General features: G+C 37.0%; 1 protein-coding gene across 1 annotated transcript in view; it reads left to right on the plus strand.

Moving 5' to 3' along the window:
* The first annotated feature begins 215 nt into the window (after positions 1-215).
* Positions 216-19701, plus strand: part of jam3b (junctional adhesion molecule 3b) — a 37346-nt gene continuing 17860 nt past the window's right edge. The window contains exon 1 of the mRNA XM_048165517.1: positions 216-391. Within this exon, the coding sequence (XP_048021474.1) occupies positions 307-391 (85 nt within the window). The 5' untranslated portion in view covers positions 216-306. The remainder of the gene's footprint in view (positions 392-19701) is intronic.

Below are 19701 nucleotides of genomic sequence, written 5' to 3' on the forward strand. Positions count from 1 at the left end.
TGGAAGGTAAATTCATACTGAAAAAGCGTGATATAAAATTTCAAAGTGTGTAAAAACGTGTTTAAACTCCCTCCCTCCTTAGATAATTTGTAAACGTGTTCCAAATGCAGTGTTTATTGGAAATGGAGCAACTTCACTGGCCTGGCGTGAAAAAAAAAAATCCCAAAACAAAACTACTCATGACGATGATGCTGTTTGTAGTCATGGAAACTCCACACAATAGCTCGAGCTCGACGTGCCTCTCTCTCACATCGGTTGGTGAGCGCGAGCTCTCTCCATCCTCTCCTAAAGCCCTTTACTTTGCGCATGTACAGCCAAACTGAACATTTCATCGACTCCAAGATGGCGTTAACACCACTGGCTTGCGTTCTGCTTCTCCTTTCCATGCAATGTGAGTACACATCACCACACTTTTATACTTTCTTTGTAGAAGAAGCAAAAGTGATACAAACTGTGGTGAATCATTTATCGAAGTTCTTGAAATGTGTTTCAGCGAGCCGCCGTTTCACAAAAGTGCTTGTCTCTTTAAGCCAACTAAACTATTGAGCTAACCGTTAGCTCTTTTATGTGAGCTGATGTGATGTTGAATCCAAAACTGGGATAAAAGTAACATTTTTTGGTTTCGCGACACGAGCTTCAGATTTTAGTTGTGTCGCGCTGGAATGTTTCTCATCGCGGGCTGGAGACTCGCATCCGCTCTGCGTGTTTGTCCAACTAACCATTAATAAATCCGCACCAATTTATTATTCCCCTATTCTACAGGTTACATTTGGTGTTTACGGGAAAAATAGATATGTTTTTGTTTCTAACTCAGACTTTATTATCCCATAAAAAGTTGTTTTGTGAGTGTTTGCTCGGCTGGATGATTCGGCTCAGTTCTTTGTTCACGCTTTAAAAGTTTTTGAAATGACACACGCAAACAAACCTGAACTGACTGGTTAGTGTTGTTGATTTTTGTGTCCCTTTTCCAAAACGGTCGCGTGTTTGTTAGTTTTTGGGGTGTGTTTTAACTATTAGAAACTATTTCTGTGGAAACGGGACATGTTTATTGTGAGATAACGGTTTTCTAAGTGTTCACGAGAGGGGATCTGGCAGCGCGCGATGCGGACAATACTTAAGTCTTATGTTTTGGTTTTAGGGAAATAATTAAAAAAGATAGCATGTTTTTGTCCTGGATCGTTTGAACAGTCAGTTGTAATTTAATTAAATACTTAAGTCTAGACCAATAGCTTAATTAAATTATTCAGTCAGAAGATGGTTTGTTTTTTTACTGTAAAATGGAAATAGGCTAATCAGTAGCTTCGCTGTTATAGATAATATAATAAAATATTAATATAATAAGTCGTTTTGAGCTATAAACTCTTTAAATTATTCAGGTTATATGTACTTTTTCCTTTCTATTTATCTCTGTTGCTTTTGTTTGATTTAAAAAATGAACATTTGATGACCCTTTTAAAGGTTAGCTGTTGTAGGGAGTCATAGACTCTTGTAGAAACTGCCCATCTCCTGTGATTATTCAAGTGTGCTGATTGGCTTAATTACAGACTACAGCACTAAATACTGCTGGGTAATCTGTGTTCTGTTGTATATACTGTAAAATGTAGCATTTTTCTCTTTCTCGACATTCCACTCGTTTATTAAAATAAATTTATTCATTTTGTTTTGCTTTATTTAAATAGGAAAACTGCATTTAAAATGTAAAATTTGTTTGCAAATAGATTTTGCAAATTCAGTCACTTAAATAGGCTATATACATATTTAACTGACTTTAAATTAAAAAGTGAACACTGGCCATGTTACATATATTACTTGTAAGCATTTACTTAGCCTATGTAAATGCATTGCAGCATATAATGTGAAGTGTGATTTTACGCAAAAAAAACAAAAAACAAAAAAAAATTCTAGAATGTAATGAAATTTCTATTAAAAGTAAAGTTACAATGTAAGATGAAAATGTACACCAAAAGCAGTTTCTCCGTGGTTTGTTATTACCTTATGTTTAAAAAAAGCCATGGAGTGCATTTGAACAGTGGAAACTCTCTCTGGTGTCTTTTGCCAGCACTTTTATTGCCAAGTTATGCTTTACTGGATAGGATAAAATAGATTCAGGAATAGTACAAAGGTTGAGATCACACCCGATATTTTAGATGAATACTTGGACGAGTGGCAGCCTTCCATTTTAGTCCACACCGAATGCTTCGGACTTTGAAGAAATTTGGTGTCGTGGGACAATATTCTGAGATAATGTTCACCATTATGTTGCTAATAATTGTCTGTTGTTGAGATTAATACTTCAAATGTGATTAAATACAGCTTAAATAGTGAAAAGCAGTGAAAGTGATAGCTTGTCCCTAGAAGGCTGAGTGTGCTTTCTCTTCCACCCGCTGCTTCCCAGCAAATGGCTTTCTGGGGGTTCATGAAAAGCATGCTGGACCTTCTGGGCTTGTCCATCAGTTACAGGCTGACATTTTTGATGTGTTCAGTAAGCGACAGAGAGAAATATGCACGGAAAAGATAGCCGTTCTCTGTGTGCTTTACCCAGGGCTGTTGCGGACAAAGACACGTTGCCCTTCCGCACGTGCTTAGGTTCTTTTTAGCTGGAAGCTTCCACATGAGAAAAGTATGGTTTATGTTGAGTGTCTTGTATTCCTAAAGGCAGTTTATCGTCACTGTATAGTGATGGGAAAAATTCCATACGGGGGGTCCCAGCGTATGGGTACCACGACAGGCAGGCTGCGTGATGAAACATGCTGAGTCTTTGAGCAACAGGAGAGCGGCACATGTCCGGTCGGCCAGCCGGAGTAACCCGGAGTAACGTGAAGAAACAGCTGAGCGGCTGTGGGTGCGAGTGAATGGAGGACCCCCCTGACACGGAGCTGAAATATGTCCCACTCAGCCCCCCACATATACTCAGCATTGAGAACAAATGTGGAATGCTCACCCACAAACAGAAGCCTCGAGAATTCATTCACTTTTTATCGGAGAAGCAGAGGTGAAGATGTATAAAAGTTTCAGTTGAGTTAGAAACATTTAGCATTTTTTTAAACATTAAAAACGGAGCCGTTTAAGTAAAAGTGTTAGAAGGAAATCTGAGAGTTTCTCTTGAAAATGGAAATCCCTCTGAAGTCTCTGAAAGAAACATGAAAGGTGTTTTTCCCATGCTTATCCTGCTTTTATTAATTTGTATTTTTTTGGTAAGCGGCGACAGATGTGGAAGGGAAAGCCTAGAACTAACAGATTCGTAGTTCAGGAATGGCAAGCATGTGCATTCCCTAAATGTCAATAAGACTTCCATGTGTAAGATGGGCATTGATCAAAATAGTTCCTGACTGCAGAGCTGGATATCCTGGAGCCCATGCAAAGGAGCAGGATTAGAACAGACTCCTCTTTTATTTTTATTTCATGTCATTCCAAACCGGAATGACTTTATTTTCAGGGCTCCAGACTGCGCCTAAAACGGTCTCATTTGCGACTAAAAATATTAATTTGCGAGTGATATTTTTGCTGAGGTCGCCATTGGCAACCATACAAATTCACACGTTGTGACTGTAAAATTTGCATGTTTGTGTGTTCTGTGACCAGTAGCCTATCACATCATTTGATAAGATGCTGCGTGTGAAAGTTTCAAAATATGAACGGGTAGGGAAAATATCACATACCAAATAGACTCCAAAGAACTAGCATTGATAAAATTCGACTGTGTTGTCTCCTGCATCGGTGCAAAAAAGCTGCATTTGAACATACCGTTCTGCTCCTGTGTAAAGGAGACAACTGCCTATTTCTTCATATAAATTTGTCTGTATTCGTCATTCAAAAGGGGAAACTGGCTTTGCAGACTTCAGATACACACACAATGTAGTGCGTGCTTACCGTTTGAATATCAATCATGCCTCCCAAAACTCGTGCACGAGTATTGGAACACGAGTGTTTACCACCGGCATTCGCTGTGTCGTGTTAGTGGATTCATTATGTCGGACTCACCGCAGGTAACTCATAATCTGCAGTTGTTACTCCTGTCTCCTGACAAAAACATTGCATGCGGCGCCTGTAGAGTGTGGAAAGTTACTGGAGCGCGCAGCCGCGCTCGTCTCTCACAGGGAACGTCACGGCAGTGATTGACAAGCCAGAGGGCCAATCATCGCGTAAACGATTGGCTGATGTTTTTAAGGCCCTACCTCGTGCACAGATGATGTATATTAATATTATTCCTTTCAGTGCACCTAATAAATTTTATCAGTTAGTAAAGACAGTTTCAAGTAATATTGCAAAAATGTATAAAGCAAAACATCCTCTTTAGCACCTTTAACATTAATTTCATTAAATAAATGTGAGCGCCGCATATTTTAAAGTCAGGCTCTCGCAGCTGTGCTTCAAAGCAGCTCGCAATCAATGATTAGCGCACATTAGTCAACCGATTGCTTAAGAACTAATGCTGTTCAATTATGACAAAGTTTACTTTATATTATTCGTATTGTAATGTGTTGTAATGCTTGTAACAACGCCATTTTTTTTTTTTTATCTTCCTCATCTGAACTTGAATGAGCAGCAAAAGCAAAGCACATGCATTTCAAAATAAGAGTCCCACTGTATTTTGGCCTGTTCATTAATCAAAGTCGTATGGATATCAATTTCCCTTGTTTGTTATTTGCTTACACAAACCAAATTTAATATATTTATATATTTATTTACATATATTTATATTTATTTTCATTTGATTCAAAATAAACTGTTGTAGCTTCAGGAAGGAAAGACTAACAACATTATTTGACGCATATTATTCAATATAAAGATTATAGTTAACTAAAACCATTAAAAAACATTTTTTCATTGCTTGAAATAAATGTTAATACTGAAATAAAAATTTATAAAAACTAAACAGCCATGTTTAAAAACAACCAAAATTAAAACTAAAAACAAAACAGTATTAAAATATTAAAAGTTAAGGAAAAATGAAAGCAGAAAATATAAAAATCTAATCGGATTCAAAAAAACTATAATAGTATTAAGTGAAAATATTCATTTCCCAGAAAAATCACAAGATGAAAATGCTGAAACTGTAAAGGGGAGATATATATTTATATAAACACAACAGGATGACTAAAAGTAAGTGATTTAAAAATTTAAGTTCATTAATTGTGTGGCTCTTAAAAAAAAAATTGGCGCCTGTTTTTTCCCCCTATAGGAGCCAATGGCTCCTTAATGAATTTTTTTTGTCTGGAGCCCTGATTTTGAATTATTCACTAATATTTTTTGACAATGTTCATGTTATTATCATCATACACAATAGATAATTATTTTTATCACCATTTAACAACTTCCTTACTCAAGATACAGTTCTTCCTTGTTTATTCCAAGTTTGGGTGGTAATTTTTGACCGTTTAGATGATTTCCTGTCACTGATCTCTATCTTGTCACATGCTTTCAAAGGAAAAGATTATGCCCGTGCAAATTTCTTCCTCAACTTTGGCTATGTTCACACTGTCAGTATAAATCCGATTAAATGTGTATCTGATTGGAATCTGATCTAAAATTATTGACTGTCAAACTGAAATAGATTTCCAGAAATGCGGTTTGAATAGGATTTCAAACTACATATAAATATAGCTTGAAAACAAATTTGTAAAAATACATTTCATGTGATTTTTTTTTTTTTTTTTTGTCGTTCACACTTGCTTAATCTGATCGGATTTGAATCAGATATCTGTTTTGGACTGACAGTCTGGATGTAACCTTTGTCTTTGCCAGCTGCTTGTTAGAGTAGGTGAATATCTTTGGAGTGAATTAGTTGGAGACTGTCGGCTTCATGCAAAAATAATAATACTTATTAGCCAATATTAGAGACTGAGATAATGAGTGTTTCTTTCCTGTTCAGTTTTCATTTAATTTTCAAATAGAATAGTTTAATTTAAAATTGAACCTTGATTTATAATGCAATCACAAAGGTAATTATTATTGCTAAAAATAGAAATGCAACAGATCACCTGACAGCCACTGGAATCAAATGCTGCTCTTTCTGTGGAAACAAGCCATGCCAGTGTGTCCTGTTTATAAGCTCAGAAATACATACAACAGGAATAGATTGAACAGAACTAACATGATTTAGAAGATAGAAGTTACATGATTAATTGAAATTATAATTAGCACATTTTAGGGCTTTTTTTACACTGCGCTTAACCCCGGGTTTTCGTCGTTCTAAACACCGTTGTTAACCTCGGGTAAAGGAACGTTTCACACTTGTAATTATGCTGCCTTCACGTGCTCTCGGAAGTATCGTAAATACGAGTTTCGTATATGAACGCCCTCTCATTACAAAACTTGAATGCGATGAGCTCGAAATCACGACTTTAGAAGTTGAAATTTTCAAATTTCCGATAGCATGTGAAGGCAGCATTAGAAGCAGGGTTAACACCGCTTTTTACCTGGGGTTATGAAACCGTGCCCCAGAGTGTTTGCGGTTACCCCTCATTACCCCGTGGTGCCAAACTTGTACAGTGTGAAACGATGCAGTGTTAGAAGAGCTAGAGCTAGCTAGCCTATGTAAACAAGTGGCATACTGCCTTTATCCAATCAATGACACTGCAAATATGCAAATAAGAATGTTAACCCAGTAACATTTTAGGAATGTACAATGTGAAACGTCAGCTTATGAATACCCAGGATTAATTGTTAACCCCGGATAAATTATGAACAGTGTGAAACATGAAGCAAGATAACCCAGGACTCCATTTACCAGGGGTTTAGAATGACCCAGGGTCAGGTTTAACTATTTCTAACCCAGATTTAACTATTTCAAGTGTGAAAAGCCCTTTTCTGTCAATTTTACATATTAGTCACATACAGACTATAAGATGCTGTTCACACAATGCATTTTTGCATTCCTCTGATCTGCTTTTTCCATTTTTTTATGTAAACATATGGCCAGACATATGTCTTTGACCATTATAATCACGCCTTTTGCTATGTCTGTCGCACGACACAATGTTTTAAAAAAGCAGAGCTCAAGTTAAAACAAGTACAACTTTTAAAAAACACCTCTAGACGTCTCTTTTTCATTTCATTGCTCTGCATCTTACAGTTTTAAAAGTCCTCTAATGATGTGTAGGGACAGTAAACATATGGATATGACACTTTGATCTCATTTAAACAGAGAAATATCAATGGCATCTTCACTGAGTTGAAACATCTGCCATTTGCAAACCTAGTGTTTGATGTTCCCTATCACAAGCTCAAATGTTGACAGATAGAACTCCCATGATTCACCTTGGTGATGATGATTTGAATCCCTCACAGCAGATATCAAGTTCTAAAGCGACTGCTATGAAGAGCAGATGACACTGGTGTGGTGATAAAAAAAAGACCCGCAAATATATTTCTTGACTGTTCCAGCAGAGGTTTTGTGGGAATAAAATGATGAGCGTGACAGATTTTCACATTTACAAATACTGAGAAGGTTTTTCACACAAGCAGAAGCTCATTTTTGAGGCTAGTGTTGTGACTCTGGGAGATGATGTGTGGCTGTACAAGAATTTCAGATACACCATACGAAGCTCCATCAACAAACTGCTCATCCTCTTGGATTTATTATCTCTCCATCGAATTGCACTTTGTCATTTTTACGCCTCTAGTCAAACCCCCAAACAGTAAATCAATTTTTCGCACGGCTGTTCACCAGAGAAAGAGAAAATGTATTACTCTAGCCTATTTCATAGCAGTTTTTAACAATATCCATTTGTAGTGCCTTTAAGCCTATATATTTTAAAGAGCAATAGCTGCAAAATACCTCGCTTAAAATAGTGCCTTCAGTGCCTCTGAGCTTTATCGTATGTGCCGTTGCCTATCAAAGAATGATTAGCGGTTGAAGTTAAGGCAACAGAAATGGAGCAACCTTAATGAGAATCTTATTTGGAGTGTGACTCCTCTCTGGGTTAAAATCCACCATTAGCACCAGATTTGTTGTGTGAGTTTAGCCGACTGGTCAGATTGCACTGACAGATTGCGGCCAGACCATCTGGCGGGCCGGCGTTAAGGCCACCTCATAACGTTTCTCGCACTTACTTGCTAAGTTTACAGGGAAGAGTTTGAAAATAAAACCAGGCAGGCAACCCTTAAAGCTAAGCTTGACCCTCTTATTATAACCATAGATGAATTAGATCTATTTCAAGATGCTATCTGATTCACAAAATACTATTAAATCTGAGCTTCTTTATTTTTAGTGTCAGATTATCATCTGTTGGGCAAAATCAGAGGGAGAAAAGTATAAAAAAGCAAGTTAGCTGAAATACTCTTAAATATGCCTGTTATTTGAAAGGATGTTTGACTGATCCAGTGGCCTCAAAAATTAAGTGAACTTTGTAATAGTATGAGCTGAGTACAGCTGCTGTGGGCTCGAGAGCGTGCCCTGAACAAGTAAGAGCCTGGGATATTTGTCATTATGCCAGACATTGGTCAAATTCGTCGTGCCTGGTGGTCCTGAGGTTTGTATATAAGCCAATGTATGTAGTATATTTAATAGGCAAATAGGTTTGTTTTGAATGGTTGTTTTATAAGGCTGTTAAGCAGTAAGCATTTTGCTGACAATAATGCAGTTCAGTCATGGCATCAATTTGTAGGCCAATGCGGAAAGCTTAGGAATTTTAAAGTTTTTACTGTAGTGGTTTCCAATTTATGAGTAAGTTAAAGGCATAGATCACTCAAAAATTGTCAGCATTCAATCACATTCGTTCCAGACATACAGTATATGATTTTCTTTCTTCTGTAAAACACACACACACACGTTTTTTTTGTTTTTTTTTCTCCATACAATGAATGTCAGTGGGGTCCAATTTACTGTTGTTTTGGACCTCATTGACTTTAATTAAATGGGGAAAAATGGTTGAAAAATTCTTAAAATATCTTATGTGTTGAGTGATATTTAATGGAAAACTACTTTTCTGTTTATTTTTGTCTATGGTTCTATAGCCCAAGTATCATGTCAAAAAGCTAATCAGTTCTTTTCTGAATTGTGGCGGTTATACACAGCAGTTTGTTAGGGGTGTCCCAAGGCGAACATGTTATCGCAGAGATTTGCCCCATAGCAGACAATACAGGCAATGTGTTTACATCACGGCTGACTATCAGCGTTTTCCAGGATGACCTTAAAAGGAGTCGCTAAGATAGGGCGTATGAGACGCTTCCTGCAGGAAACTAATCAGTCAGTAGCCTTTAAGAAGATTTGAAGAGACTTAAGACGTCCTAATAACGCGCAGAGATACGGAAACAATGCCAGAACGCTGGATGTAATTAAAAGATCTTACTGTAACTAACTGAAGTGGAAAAGATGCCGCTGTTATTGACGTTTTCTAGAACATCACAGCAAAACAGAGTGCAAAGACGAATGAAGAGGGAATATAACGTTGAAGCTTTTTATAACTTTGATTTGTTGTTGTTTAAAAAGAGATCTGACAAAATGTTAATTGCTGCAGTCTTTTTTAAAAAATTTAATTATTTTTAAATTCAATATTTTTTAAAAATCAGTTTGAATGAATGATTCAGTGTCTTGTTTCATTACTGGATGAATCAGCATTTTTGAACGAATCTTTTGAATTTATGATTCAATGACAAATACCTTTTTTAACAGTCACTTGTTGCCACCTACTGGTGTAACGATGTGATCAAATCTTTATTTGAAGCATCAAGTTACTTTTGATTTATTCTATTTTGATCGCTACCGTTGACATCAGTGTTTATATTCAAACTATAAACTATTATTATCCCAGTATTTTTGTGATAATTTACTGTAACACAGAAGAAATTATACTGTGTGGGTAAAAAAACTGTTTGTCTTTGGATGTTTTCCATATATTTTACCTTTAAAATATTTAGTTTCATGTTCCAGTATATATCAAAATAGTGGCGCTCAGGCGAGATCCCTTTGGCTCTGGATTATAATTTTGTTTGTACATCGATGTAGTATTCGATATACACTTAAAAGTGTGGTGTGTTTTTGCTAGTATTATTGCACTACATTAACAGTCTCTATCTGTTGTACTTGTTCTGTTCATTGTTAAAGCTCTGAGAGTGTTCATGGCCTGGGGGATGTTCTCAAAAACAGTAATGATTGCCTGCAGCAATTTTTTCCTAATGCCCTATGATAATTATTAAAAAATCTTCTAAAAGTACTGAATTAGATTGTCATTTGCATAAATTGCCTCTTTAGAGGACAGAACATTTCTAATGTACAATTATACTGATGTTAGTTTCAACAATTTGCCTTTCAACTCAAGGGACATTTAGCATTTTCTTCTTTTCTATCATTTGTTTTGCATTTTCTGATTTTGTTTACCACAACCTTTTTTCTTTTCACTAAATGATTTTAAAAGTTGATGTAGTACAATAATTAAAAAAAAATAACATACTAGAATTTACTGTTTTTTTTTTACTATTTATATATTTAATTATGATCCAGTGCAATAATTGTGGATTAGTCAAGTTTATTGTTTAAATTCACAGCACTGTGCTCAGAGAGCCACCATTTTCTGAGGACGTGTTGTGTGGTGCCTTAAATTACAGCTTCCCTTTGTTGTTCTGTGTATTGAAGAACAAAGAGAACACTGATGTGTAGGTTCTTGAAATATTAAAAACATAAAACAGTAGAGAAAGAAAGGAGACAAATAATTTATGGCGAAAATAAGGCCCAAGAAGGCACACAAATAATGCCTTTTATCTTGGTCCCTTGAAAGTACGGGGCCCATATAGCCATAAGCACTCCTGAGAAGTAAAAGTTTTCCCCAAAGTTGAGGGAAGACTCTTTTTCTTCCTATTCTCCACTGCACAATCACAATGATCTTATGGTTCTGTGCACATTCATGGAATTTTCACTTTTGAGTGGATGAAGCTGCTACAGACATACAGTGAAATAAATTCTCTGCTACAGAGTCATTCATGCAGAAGTGGGCAACCATGCAGCTTTATTTCTTATCAGCACCACTCAAGATCACTCCTCATATGTCTGTGGGCAACATCCTATGGTTGGGAGAGAATATTTGCTTTAGTTGATGACCGTCAGTGTGATGGAAACTCCAAATCTGAGGTAGAAAATGTTGGGTAAAGCCCTTGCTCTCATATCAGTTTCCTCTTAATGCTAGATGTTTGAGCTGGCCACATTTCAGGAGAATGCAGTGCAGTTGTCTATCATAAGCAGTCATCGCATATGTTACACTTATCATGGGTGGGGTTAATTACATATACTGCTATCCAATTTGAGATTCCAAAATGACGGCAATAGAGTTGACAGAGTGAGAGATATTTTCAGCAGTTGAGGAAATACTATTCCCCTCGTAAAACTACCCTCATTAGTGAGTTTACATTGTATTCTCTCTGGGCAGCAAAGGCTTAAAGCAGATAAGCATCATGCAGTCAGTCAGGACATTAAGAATTGGCAGGCACGCACATCTGGATCAACCGATGCAAAATGTATGCTGCATGTCTAAATCCTAACGGTGAAGGTGCAGTTGTGTTTGTGTAGTTTTCTCTGCTCCAGATTTGTGGATTAGCTTGAATGCACCAGCATTTGCTTGTGATAATTGTGAGATCTTGATAAGAACAGTTGAATTCTCCACTGTTTTTTTCTTCTTCTGAATCTGCAGACCCACAGCAAACAAGTCATATTCTACCTCAGTTTCCACTCCGAATCATATGTGATGAGATAAAAAACAACGTTCTCCATGAAATACGTCTTTCTGTTGTCCTTGTGGGCTCCACGCAATAACACCAGCATGGCTGGTGTATAAGGGTGTGACGAGACATGAGATTGGGTTCATGAGAATGAGACACTTTTGCACAGTATTTTTAAGAAATCCTCAGTGACAAAATTCATGACTGGAAAAATAGTATGCAGGTGCAGTTTAGGGATGCACTGATCCGATATTCAGATCGGTATCGGCTCCGATACTGCCATTTTTGCCGGATCGGGTATCGGTCGGAGTGGACCGGTCCAAATCCGATACTGTGCGTGTACTATTCTGTTATTGTTAAGCTCCACAAAAGGCACAAAAACATTAAAAAGCACCATAAAGTTTCTGTACACTATATTCCAAGTGTTCTGAAGCCATTCCATAGTTTAATTTGAGGTACAGATAAATATTTAAGTCGTTAAATGAAAGTTCACGTAAATGCCTCCCTCCGCTGCGGCAGTCAGTCATTCTCCATTCAGCATTCAGACTGCGTGTCACGTTCGGTTATGACAGTCAACACAATGAAACACTCTCCAAGATGAATCAGTGTTTCTATTATTATACTTCTTCAAAATAACAGTAATACAATACCCATCAATATATCTTCTCTTTGTGCTTTGAACTTTTCAATGCGGAGCGCTGCCGCTGCGCGCTGCGACTCCATGATGCTTCAAGCGCATCATTCTGCACACGGGATGCGCATAAGCGCTTTGTGCCACACTGTATGGGAGCCGTTCATATTATAATACTTTTGCACAATGAACGATTGTTAATAGCATTTTTTTTTCGTTCTGTCCTATCTTTCATATGTTGCTGCATCATTTTAATTTTTATATTTTAATGTTAAGACATTTAATAGCTTCGCATTTTCATATTTATTCACAAACTTATAGGATAAACAAATAGGCCTAAGCTATGCATTTATTTATATCATGAAAAGAAGTTTTACACACTTTTTGAGGATCGTGAGTGAACGCGATCATCTGCAATCAAAGAATATGTTGAAAGTTGCAGTAGCTTACCGAAATCTGTATCACGTAAGTTCAATCAGTGTTGTAAACAATGTCATGTATTTACCTCAGAAAAGCCATTTGTTGACCATAAACTTAGCAGCAAGAAAAATAAAACAAACTATTTAAAACAAAACGGATTAGAAACTTAATTATGCAAGCATAAGTATTATAATATATAATAAAATGGACAAACTGGGTGAGTGTAATCAAACGCATCATTTTCATTTTATTCTGGAGACTGAACTCGCGCTCTGCTGCCACACTGGAGCGCACTCACCACCTACTGGACAGGGGTGGGAATTACAGTTACAAGCAACATCAGCCTCAGTAATCAGTCAAATTGACGGACAGGCTGCAGATTTTTTCCAGTGACAGTGGAGGCGGTGCCGCTGTGGAAACTGTAATGTAACTTAAACGTAGCTGTGGCATATTCTATATCTATTCATTTAGCATCTCGCGAGGCTACTGGTGTAGTCCGATTCACAAACTAATGAAACATATGAACTGGTTCAGTGAAACAGAAACATGCAACACAACCAGTGTAGTTCGATTCACACACGACTCTTTTGAGCAGGTCATTTTAATGAATCACTAAAAATCTCACAAACTTAGAAGTTTGAATCAGTCTGACGAATCATTCACTGAATCCGACAGAGTGGTTACTGAATCAAGTTACCATTACCTCACATTATCATTACTTTTTAAATGGACATTGTGAATGAAATACTGAAATATACCCATAAGAATTGGAATCGAATCAGGAAATGTGCATCAAGTCTCAGGTTGCCTCATAAAAGAATGGCGATTAAACTGGTTTCATTTTATTTGAATACTTCTGGCTCAAGCTGTACATGTAAACACGGTTCTTTCCTTTTTTTAATGTTATTATTTTTGAAGAAGTGCCAAAGCAGTTGAAATGTCACTGTTGGTAAATCATGAAGGATTGTGAGAGCTCTGTCCAAGATTTAATGTTGCCTCTGTGGCTAACCAAGAGCATTTTATGATTTAAAATATGCTGCGATTGTTTTTGCAAGTGTTAACGTTTCTGGCAAATCAGCAACTGGGAAAAAGAGCAACAGAATCTGACTGTTGAATATAAGTACACACCCTCCCTACGCTGCTACAGCCACATGATATCATGTGCTTTCCTGTAGTTGCATCTAGATGTCTGTCTTTCGCATCCTCCCACGGTCCACTGGAATGTCCACATTTGTTTTAGATGACCGGGCAGCGGATGGGCATCGAATGCTCCACATTTTCGCCGAGTGAGCAGGAGCAAAGCGTTTCCCAAACAAGAAGGGGATCTTCCTGAGCAGGTGATAAAGTGGTTCCTTTGGGGAGGTCACTGCATGCGTGGTGCTCAGATGGTGTGCGTCCTGAGCCATGAACCCCCCACTCTCACCCCACCTGTTTCATTGCAACATTCCCTCTCTGGCCACTTAGACGGCGTATGCGAACTATTTGAGTCTGAAGCATGCCTTTGTGAACATTTGTTGTTTCAGCCTAACTCGCTCTTTAAATTCCTCAGACTTTTTTTTTTAGGTGAAACTTAAGAGTATTTTGTAGATTTATGCAAAAATCTCACTGTTTTAATTTGTGTGGTGGTGTTGATGCTCTGCTGAATCTCTGAGGAGTGATCAGTCAAGCAAATGAAATTGAAGATGTTTATACATAAAGCTTCTCAGTACAGACTGGGAAATTCTTTCTGTTTTATAATGAAATTTATATGAATATTATTTTGAGATATTATATATATGTGTGTGTGTATGTATATGTATATGTGTGTATATATATATATATATATATATATATATATATATATATATATATATATATATATATATATATAATATTTAAGATATTTGAAGAATTTTGCAGTTCAGTGAATAGAGACTTGAGATTTATTGCATCATAATTCCACAAAAACACCATAAAAGTATCATAAAAGTAGTTCAAATGATACTTCACTCTAAAAAATGCTGGGTTAAAAACAACCCAAGTTGGGTTGAAAATGGACAAACCCAGCAATTGGGTTGTTTTAACCCAGTGGTAGGGTTAAATGTTTGCCCAACCTGCTGGGTAGTTTTATTTAACTCAACTATTGTTTAAAAATTACTGTATTGCTTAATTAAAATTAACCCAAAGTATGTTGGAAATAAACATTTATTAATGTTCAATGAATAATTATTAAACAATAAACATTTATTAAATTGCTTATTAATACATTTATATTAATAAACTATTAAACTATTAAATTTATATTAATAAAATATTAAAGCTTATTAATAAACATTCACCTTTTGTCTATTATTGTTGCCTCTAATTGCATCTGGTTTTTAATTTCCCAACTATTTTGGGTTCATTTTAAGCTAGCCATATAGCAATTTTTAAACAATAGTTGGTTTAAATAAAACTACCCAGCAGGTTGGGCAAACATTTAACCCAACCGCTGGGTTAAAACAACCCAATCGCTGGGTTTGTCCATTTTCAACCCAACTTGGGTTGTTTTTAACCCAGCATTTTTTAGAGTGTTATGTTACATATAAGTCTTGTCTTCTGAATCCTTTATGTGTTTTATGTGAGAAATAGCATGAAATTTAAGGTTATTCATTTAAAATTCTTGACATCTTGGCCTTTTTATTATTTATTTGTTTAAATATATATATATATATATATATATATATATATATATATATTTTTTTTTTTTTTATACACTTACCATTCAAAAGGATCATTAAAAAAAAGTTGAATGCTTTTATTCAAAAGTGAAAGTTACGACATATATAATGCTTTTCCTGGTCAACCTCTCACCTGCAGTGTCTGTCCAAACACTGACTCACCTGTTGTCTGTTGTCTCAGACCGTCACACATTATCAGTGACGCTCGTGCCTGGCTGGTCTGCATTACCTCTGTGGATCTGGCACGAGGATGCGTATTAATCTGACATCAAAGTAGCGGTGAATTACGGTTCCTGAAAACAGATCCAAAAGTCTTTCTCAAACAGGCGAGTCTGTTAAACACAGTATAAATCATCCTGAGAGTAGACCCTCTCTCGTTTACATTAGAGGCCCTTTTCAGATACAAAAGCCCGGAAGACTGTCACAATACTCATGTCTGCTGTTATGTAGGTTAGTATGCAGTTATGAATGTTAATTCATTTCTGCAGATATAGTTTTTGCTGCTTTTTAATGTTGCTGAAAACCTCAAGGTTTATGTGTTTGGCCGTTTCCCAAACGAAAGGCTTGCATAACCAGCTATATATAGTATTTGCAGAACTGTGTTAATGGATTGATTGGGTTTGTGGTCCTGATTTAAAACTCTCTGTGCTAGTATATCACTGGTACTTGAGCAGAGAGAAGGCGTGTTTTATGGTGTTGCTATAGAGCTAGAAGTGAATGCGGCCTGTATTTGCACATTTGCAAATGAAAAGAGAGAACTGGCCATGTAGGAACATACCTTTTTTAAGCTGCGTTTTCACTTCAGGAATTTTAGGGATGGTACTCAGTGTGTTTCGTCCGCAGGGACCAGGGTCTAAATTGATTTCCGTATAAAAATTCCCCCCTCAGAAAGTCCCTACTTGCAAGGTAGTATTTTTTTCAAAGTTCTGGAACTTTCAGGGGTGTAACTTGGGTGCTGAACATGCTGATTGGTTGAGTTCATGCAGCATTTTGATTGGTTGACTCCACGCAGCATTTTATTTCAACCACCAATTTTAAAAGTCTGTTGCGGTGCGTGCAGTAAGAGTTGTTTGGTATTTGAATCAACAGTGGAGTTTAAAAAATATGACAGATGGACAGACAAGGTTCAGGCTTTATTAAGCTCAAATGCAGAGAACGATATCCAGCAGTAACTGGAAAGTTGCACACAGTTCTACGTCACCGGACTGATCTTCACCATACTTTAGACCGTAATGGAAACGCAGACAGCAACAGGTCTGGGGGGGGGGGAATGTCCCTGGAAGAAAAGTTCCTGGGACAAATTGTTCCAGGTAATTTTAGTGGAAACGAGGCTTCATATAACACCATATATCTTTTTTTTTTTTTGTTTGTTTGTTTTTTTTCAGATTGTATTCAAATTGGATTATAACATTTATTTGACAAGTCCACCTTTAGTCAATAATTTTATCCCTTAAAACTCATCTTTGACCACCAAAATGACATATTTAAACATTTTATCCTTGAAAAAATTTCTTCATGCCTTAAAATTGCTTGAATGTAACTCTACACACTTGTCTCATTTAGTATACGCGATTCTATGAATATACAAATTAGCCCCGCCTCCACTCACGCCAGTTCAGAGATCCACTTGTTGATCACACATTGACATGATTGATTACAAGGTCGTTTCTGACGTCAGAAACACCAGCGATTTCAAACCGCGTTTTTGAGACTTTCTTTGGTTCACTGCAGTTTTAAGGAGAAAATACTCAGCAATGGCGTTGACTTATGAATTTGCATATGGTTTGTCTTGAAGCGTATTAAAAACACCACATACACATATAAACAACATTTAAAAGCTTGATTTTCACCACAACAGGACTTTAAAGAGAATATTAAACTAAAAAAAAAAACCTATGTGCAACACATGAATGATATGCACTCAGATATTAAAAAAAGATAATAAATATAAATACATTTTATACATTAAGATAGCTAATGATTGATTTTCATTTTACTAGAATTCCTAGAAATTACTAGAATTACTAGAAATAGTCATTTTCTAGAATTCCCTATATTGTAAATATATGATGACAAGAAATCAGTCCACAATTACTAATACAAACTAATGTTATCCTTCAGCCAACAGTGCAACCTATTTTATAACGAATGCATGTGGCAGAGGTAAAGTTTTGTAACCCTATTCCAAAGTGCAGCCACAACTTCAGATGCAACTTTTCAAAACTGCGAGTAGCGCTACACAACATGGCTTTTGTACAAGAGTGCAAACAAAAGACAATTAATGAGAGATGCTATGGGGGGCCAGCACTGCACAATAGACAATGAGAGTTCAGGGGTTTTTGCTTGGCTTGCTGTTTTAGCCCTGATTGTATCTTGAAGAGAGGAGTGAATGCTGCAACCGGGTCTATTATGCAGTTTATAGGCTTCCTGCTGATGGTTTAGTCACTGCTTAGTAAGAGATTGGTTCTCTCAAATGTTCCATTGTGTTGCTTTTATTTTATTGTATAAATGTATATTAGATTTATGTTTTAGTATGTTATAACTTATTTTGAGTTAGATAATTGTGTGTTAAAATGATATAAGCATCTCACATTTCCAAAAGAAGTGCTTTTTGAACTTTTTCAATACCAGGGTGTACAGATTTTTTATTTTTTTTTTTCACACCAAATGTTTACGTGTGATTCTACAGAGTGATTGTAAAACGCAACAATATTCCCTCTTCACAAACAGTCACCCCCAGGGTGCTCTTTTCACCTATCCCGTTGCATTCTGGGGCTTTTCCTTTGAACAGGAAGTGAAAAGGATTATGAGCATATCCCTGCTAAATCAACAAGTCTCCAGCGACAGTGGAGTGGTATTATTCATCTGTCAGTACCTCGCTGCTTTGCTACACAATTCACGCGCTCAACAATAGATGCTGTTTCCAGCACTGGGACTTTTTAAAGCTCGAGCAGCAGAGGGAATATACGAGTTAATGTCCTTTAGACTTCAGATCACTCTCGATTTTATTAAGCCTGCTCAGGGATTTAGCCCAGTTCTCCTATGTATTTGTCACAGCCCATTATTTAGAGAAACACGCTGGCTGGAGCACCGCTGCAATGACGCTTGTGTGTATTTCATGCTCTAATCCATCATCGTAAAGACGTCATCAGAAATCCAGAAACGTCACCATCTCATATTGTTTAATGTCACGAGTTACAGAGAAGAGAAGGTTTCTCTTTATGTTTCAAAGAGCACGCTTGTACTGCCACTGCTCCTGAAGAAGGCTCTGGCAGATATTACAGCAGTCCTAATTAGGATTAAGGAAGAGGTCAGTGTGCTTGCACTAGAATGTGAGGCATTTGCAGAGAGCGGCGATGACGCCATCTGTGCTGAAAGCAGTGAGCGGCTAATTCTGGAACTGAGTGCAACACGATTTACAGATTTTGGGTTGGAGCCGCCTCACGGCGAATACGTGATCCTCCGATCAGCCGAAAACAATTTGGTGAGCTAAATTAGAGCATTTTATCGCTGATGGAGAAGATAAGCATAGCCTAAATATTGTGTGCATGTATGCAAATTCATTTCATATCTCTGATTATCAGTTTCAGTGGAAAGCAGTTGTTGAAATGGCATCTCACAGACACAAGCTTATCAGGGGGGGTGGTCAGGGCTCCAGGCTGCCCACAAATGGGATGGGAGGAGATGCACAGCTCTGCCTTACCTGCAAATGCAACCAATTAGTATGTTGCACAGTCTCTGCCTGCTGTTGACAGCTGCTATAAATAGCAAAGGCTTCTCCAACAGTAACCTGTTCTCACCCCTGTGGAAAATAACTCTTGCTACGTACTACTGCCCACTGAAGAATCAATAACCTGCATTGGGAGAGGTTCAGTGATGTTTGAGCCTATATTTTAACCCTCATGTGCTGGGTTAAAAACAACCCAAGTTGGGTTGAAAATGGACAAACTCAGCAATTTGGTTGTTTTAACCCAGCGGTTGGCCCTGGACATGAAGTTCACATGTGCAAAAAACACATGTAGTCACATGTGAAATTCATGTGTTTTTTCTGTAAGGGGGGTTAAATGTTTGCCTAACCTGCTGGGTAGTTTTATTTAACTCAACTGTTGTTGAAATTAACATAAATTAAGAAGTTTAATAAACATTTAATATACCGCTGGATTAAAACAGACCAATCACTGGGTTTGTCCATTTTCAACCCAACTTGGGTTGTTTTTAACCCAGCATTTTTTAGAGGGTATGCGGGGGTCATAGAACTGACATATCAGGTTGATATTTTGAGGCTTTTCATATGCAAAC

The sequence above is a fragment of the Megalobrama amblycephala genome, linkage group LG18 (assembly GCF_018812025.1).
Source record: "Megalobrama amblycephala isolate DHTTF-2021 linkage group LG18, ASM1881202v1, whole genome shotgun sequence".
Lineage (NCBI taxonomy): Eukaryota > Metazoa > Chordata > Actinopteri > Cypriniformes > Xenocyprididae > Megalobrama > Megalobrama amblycephala.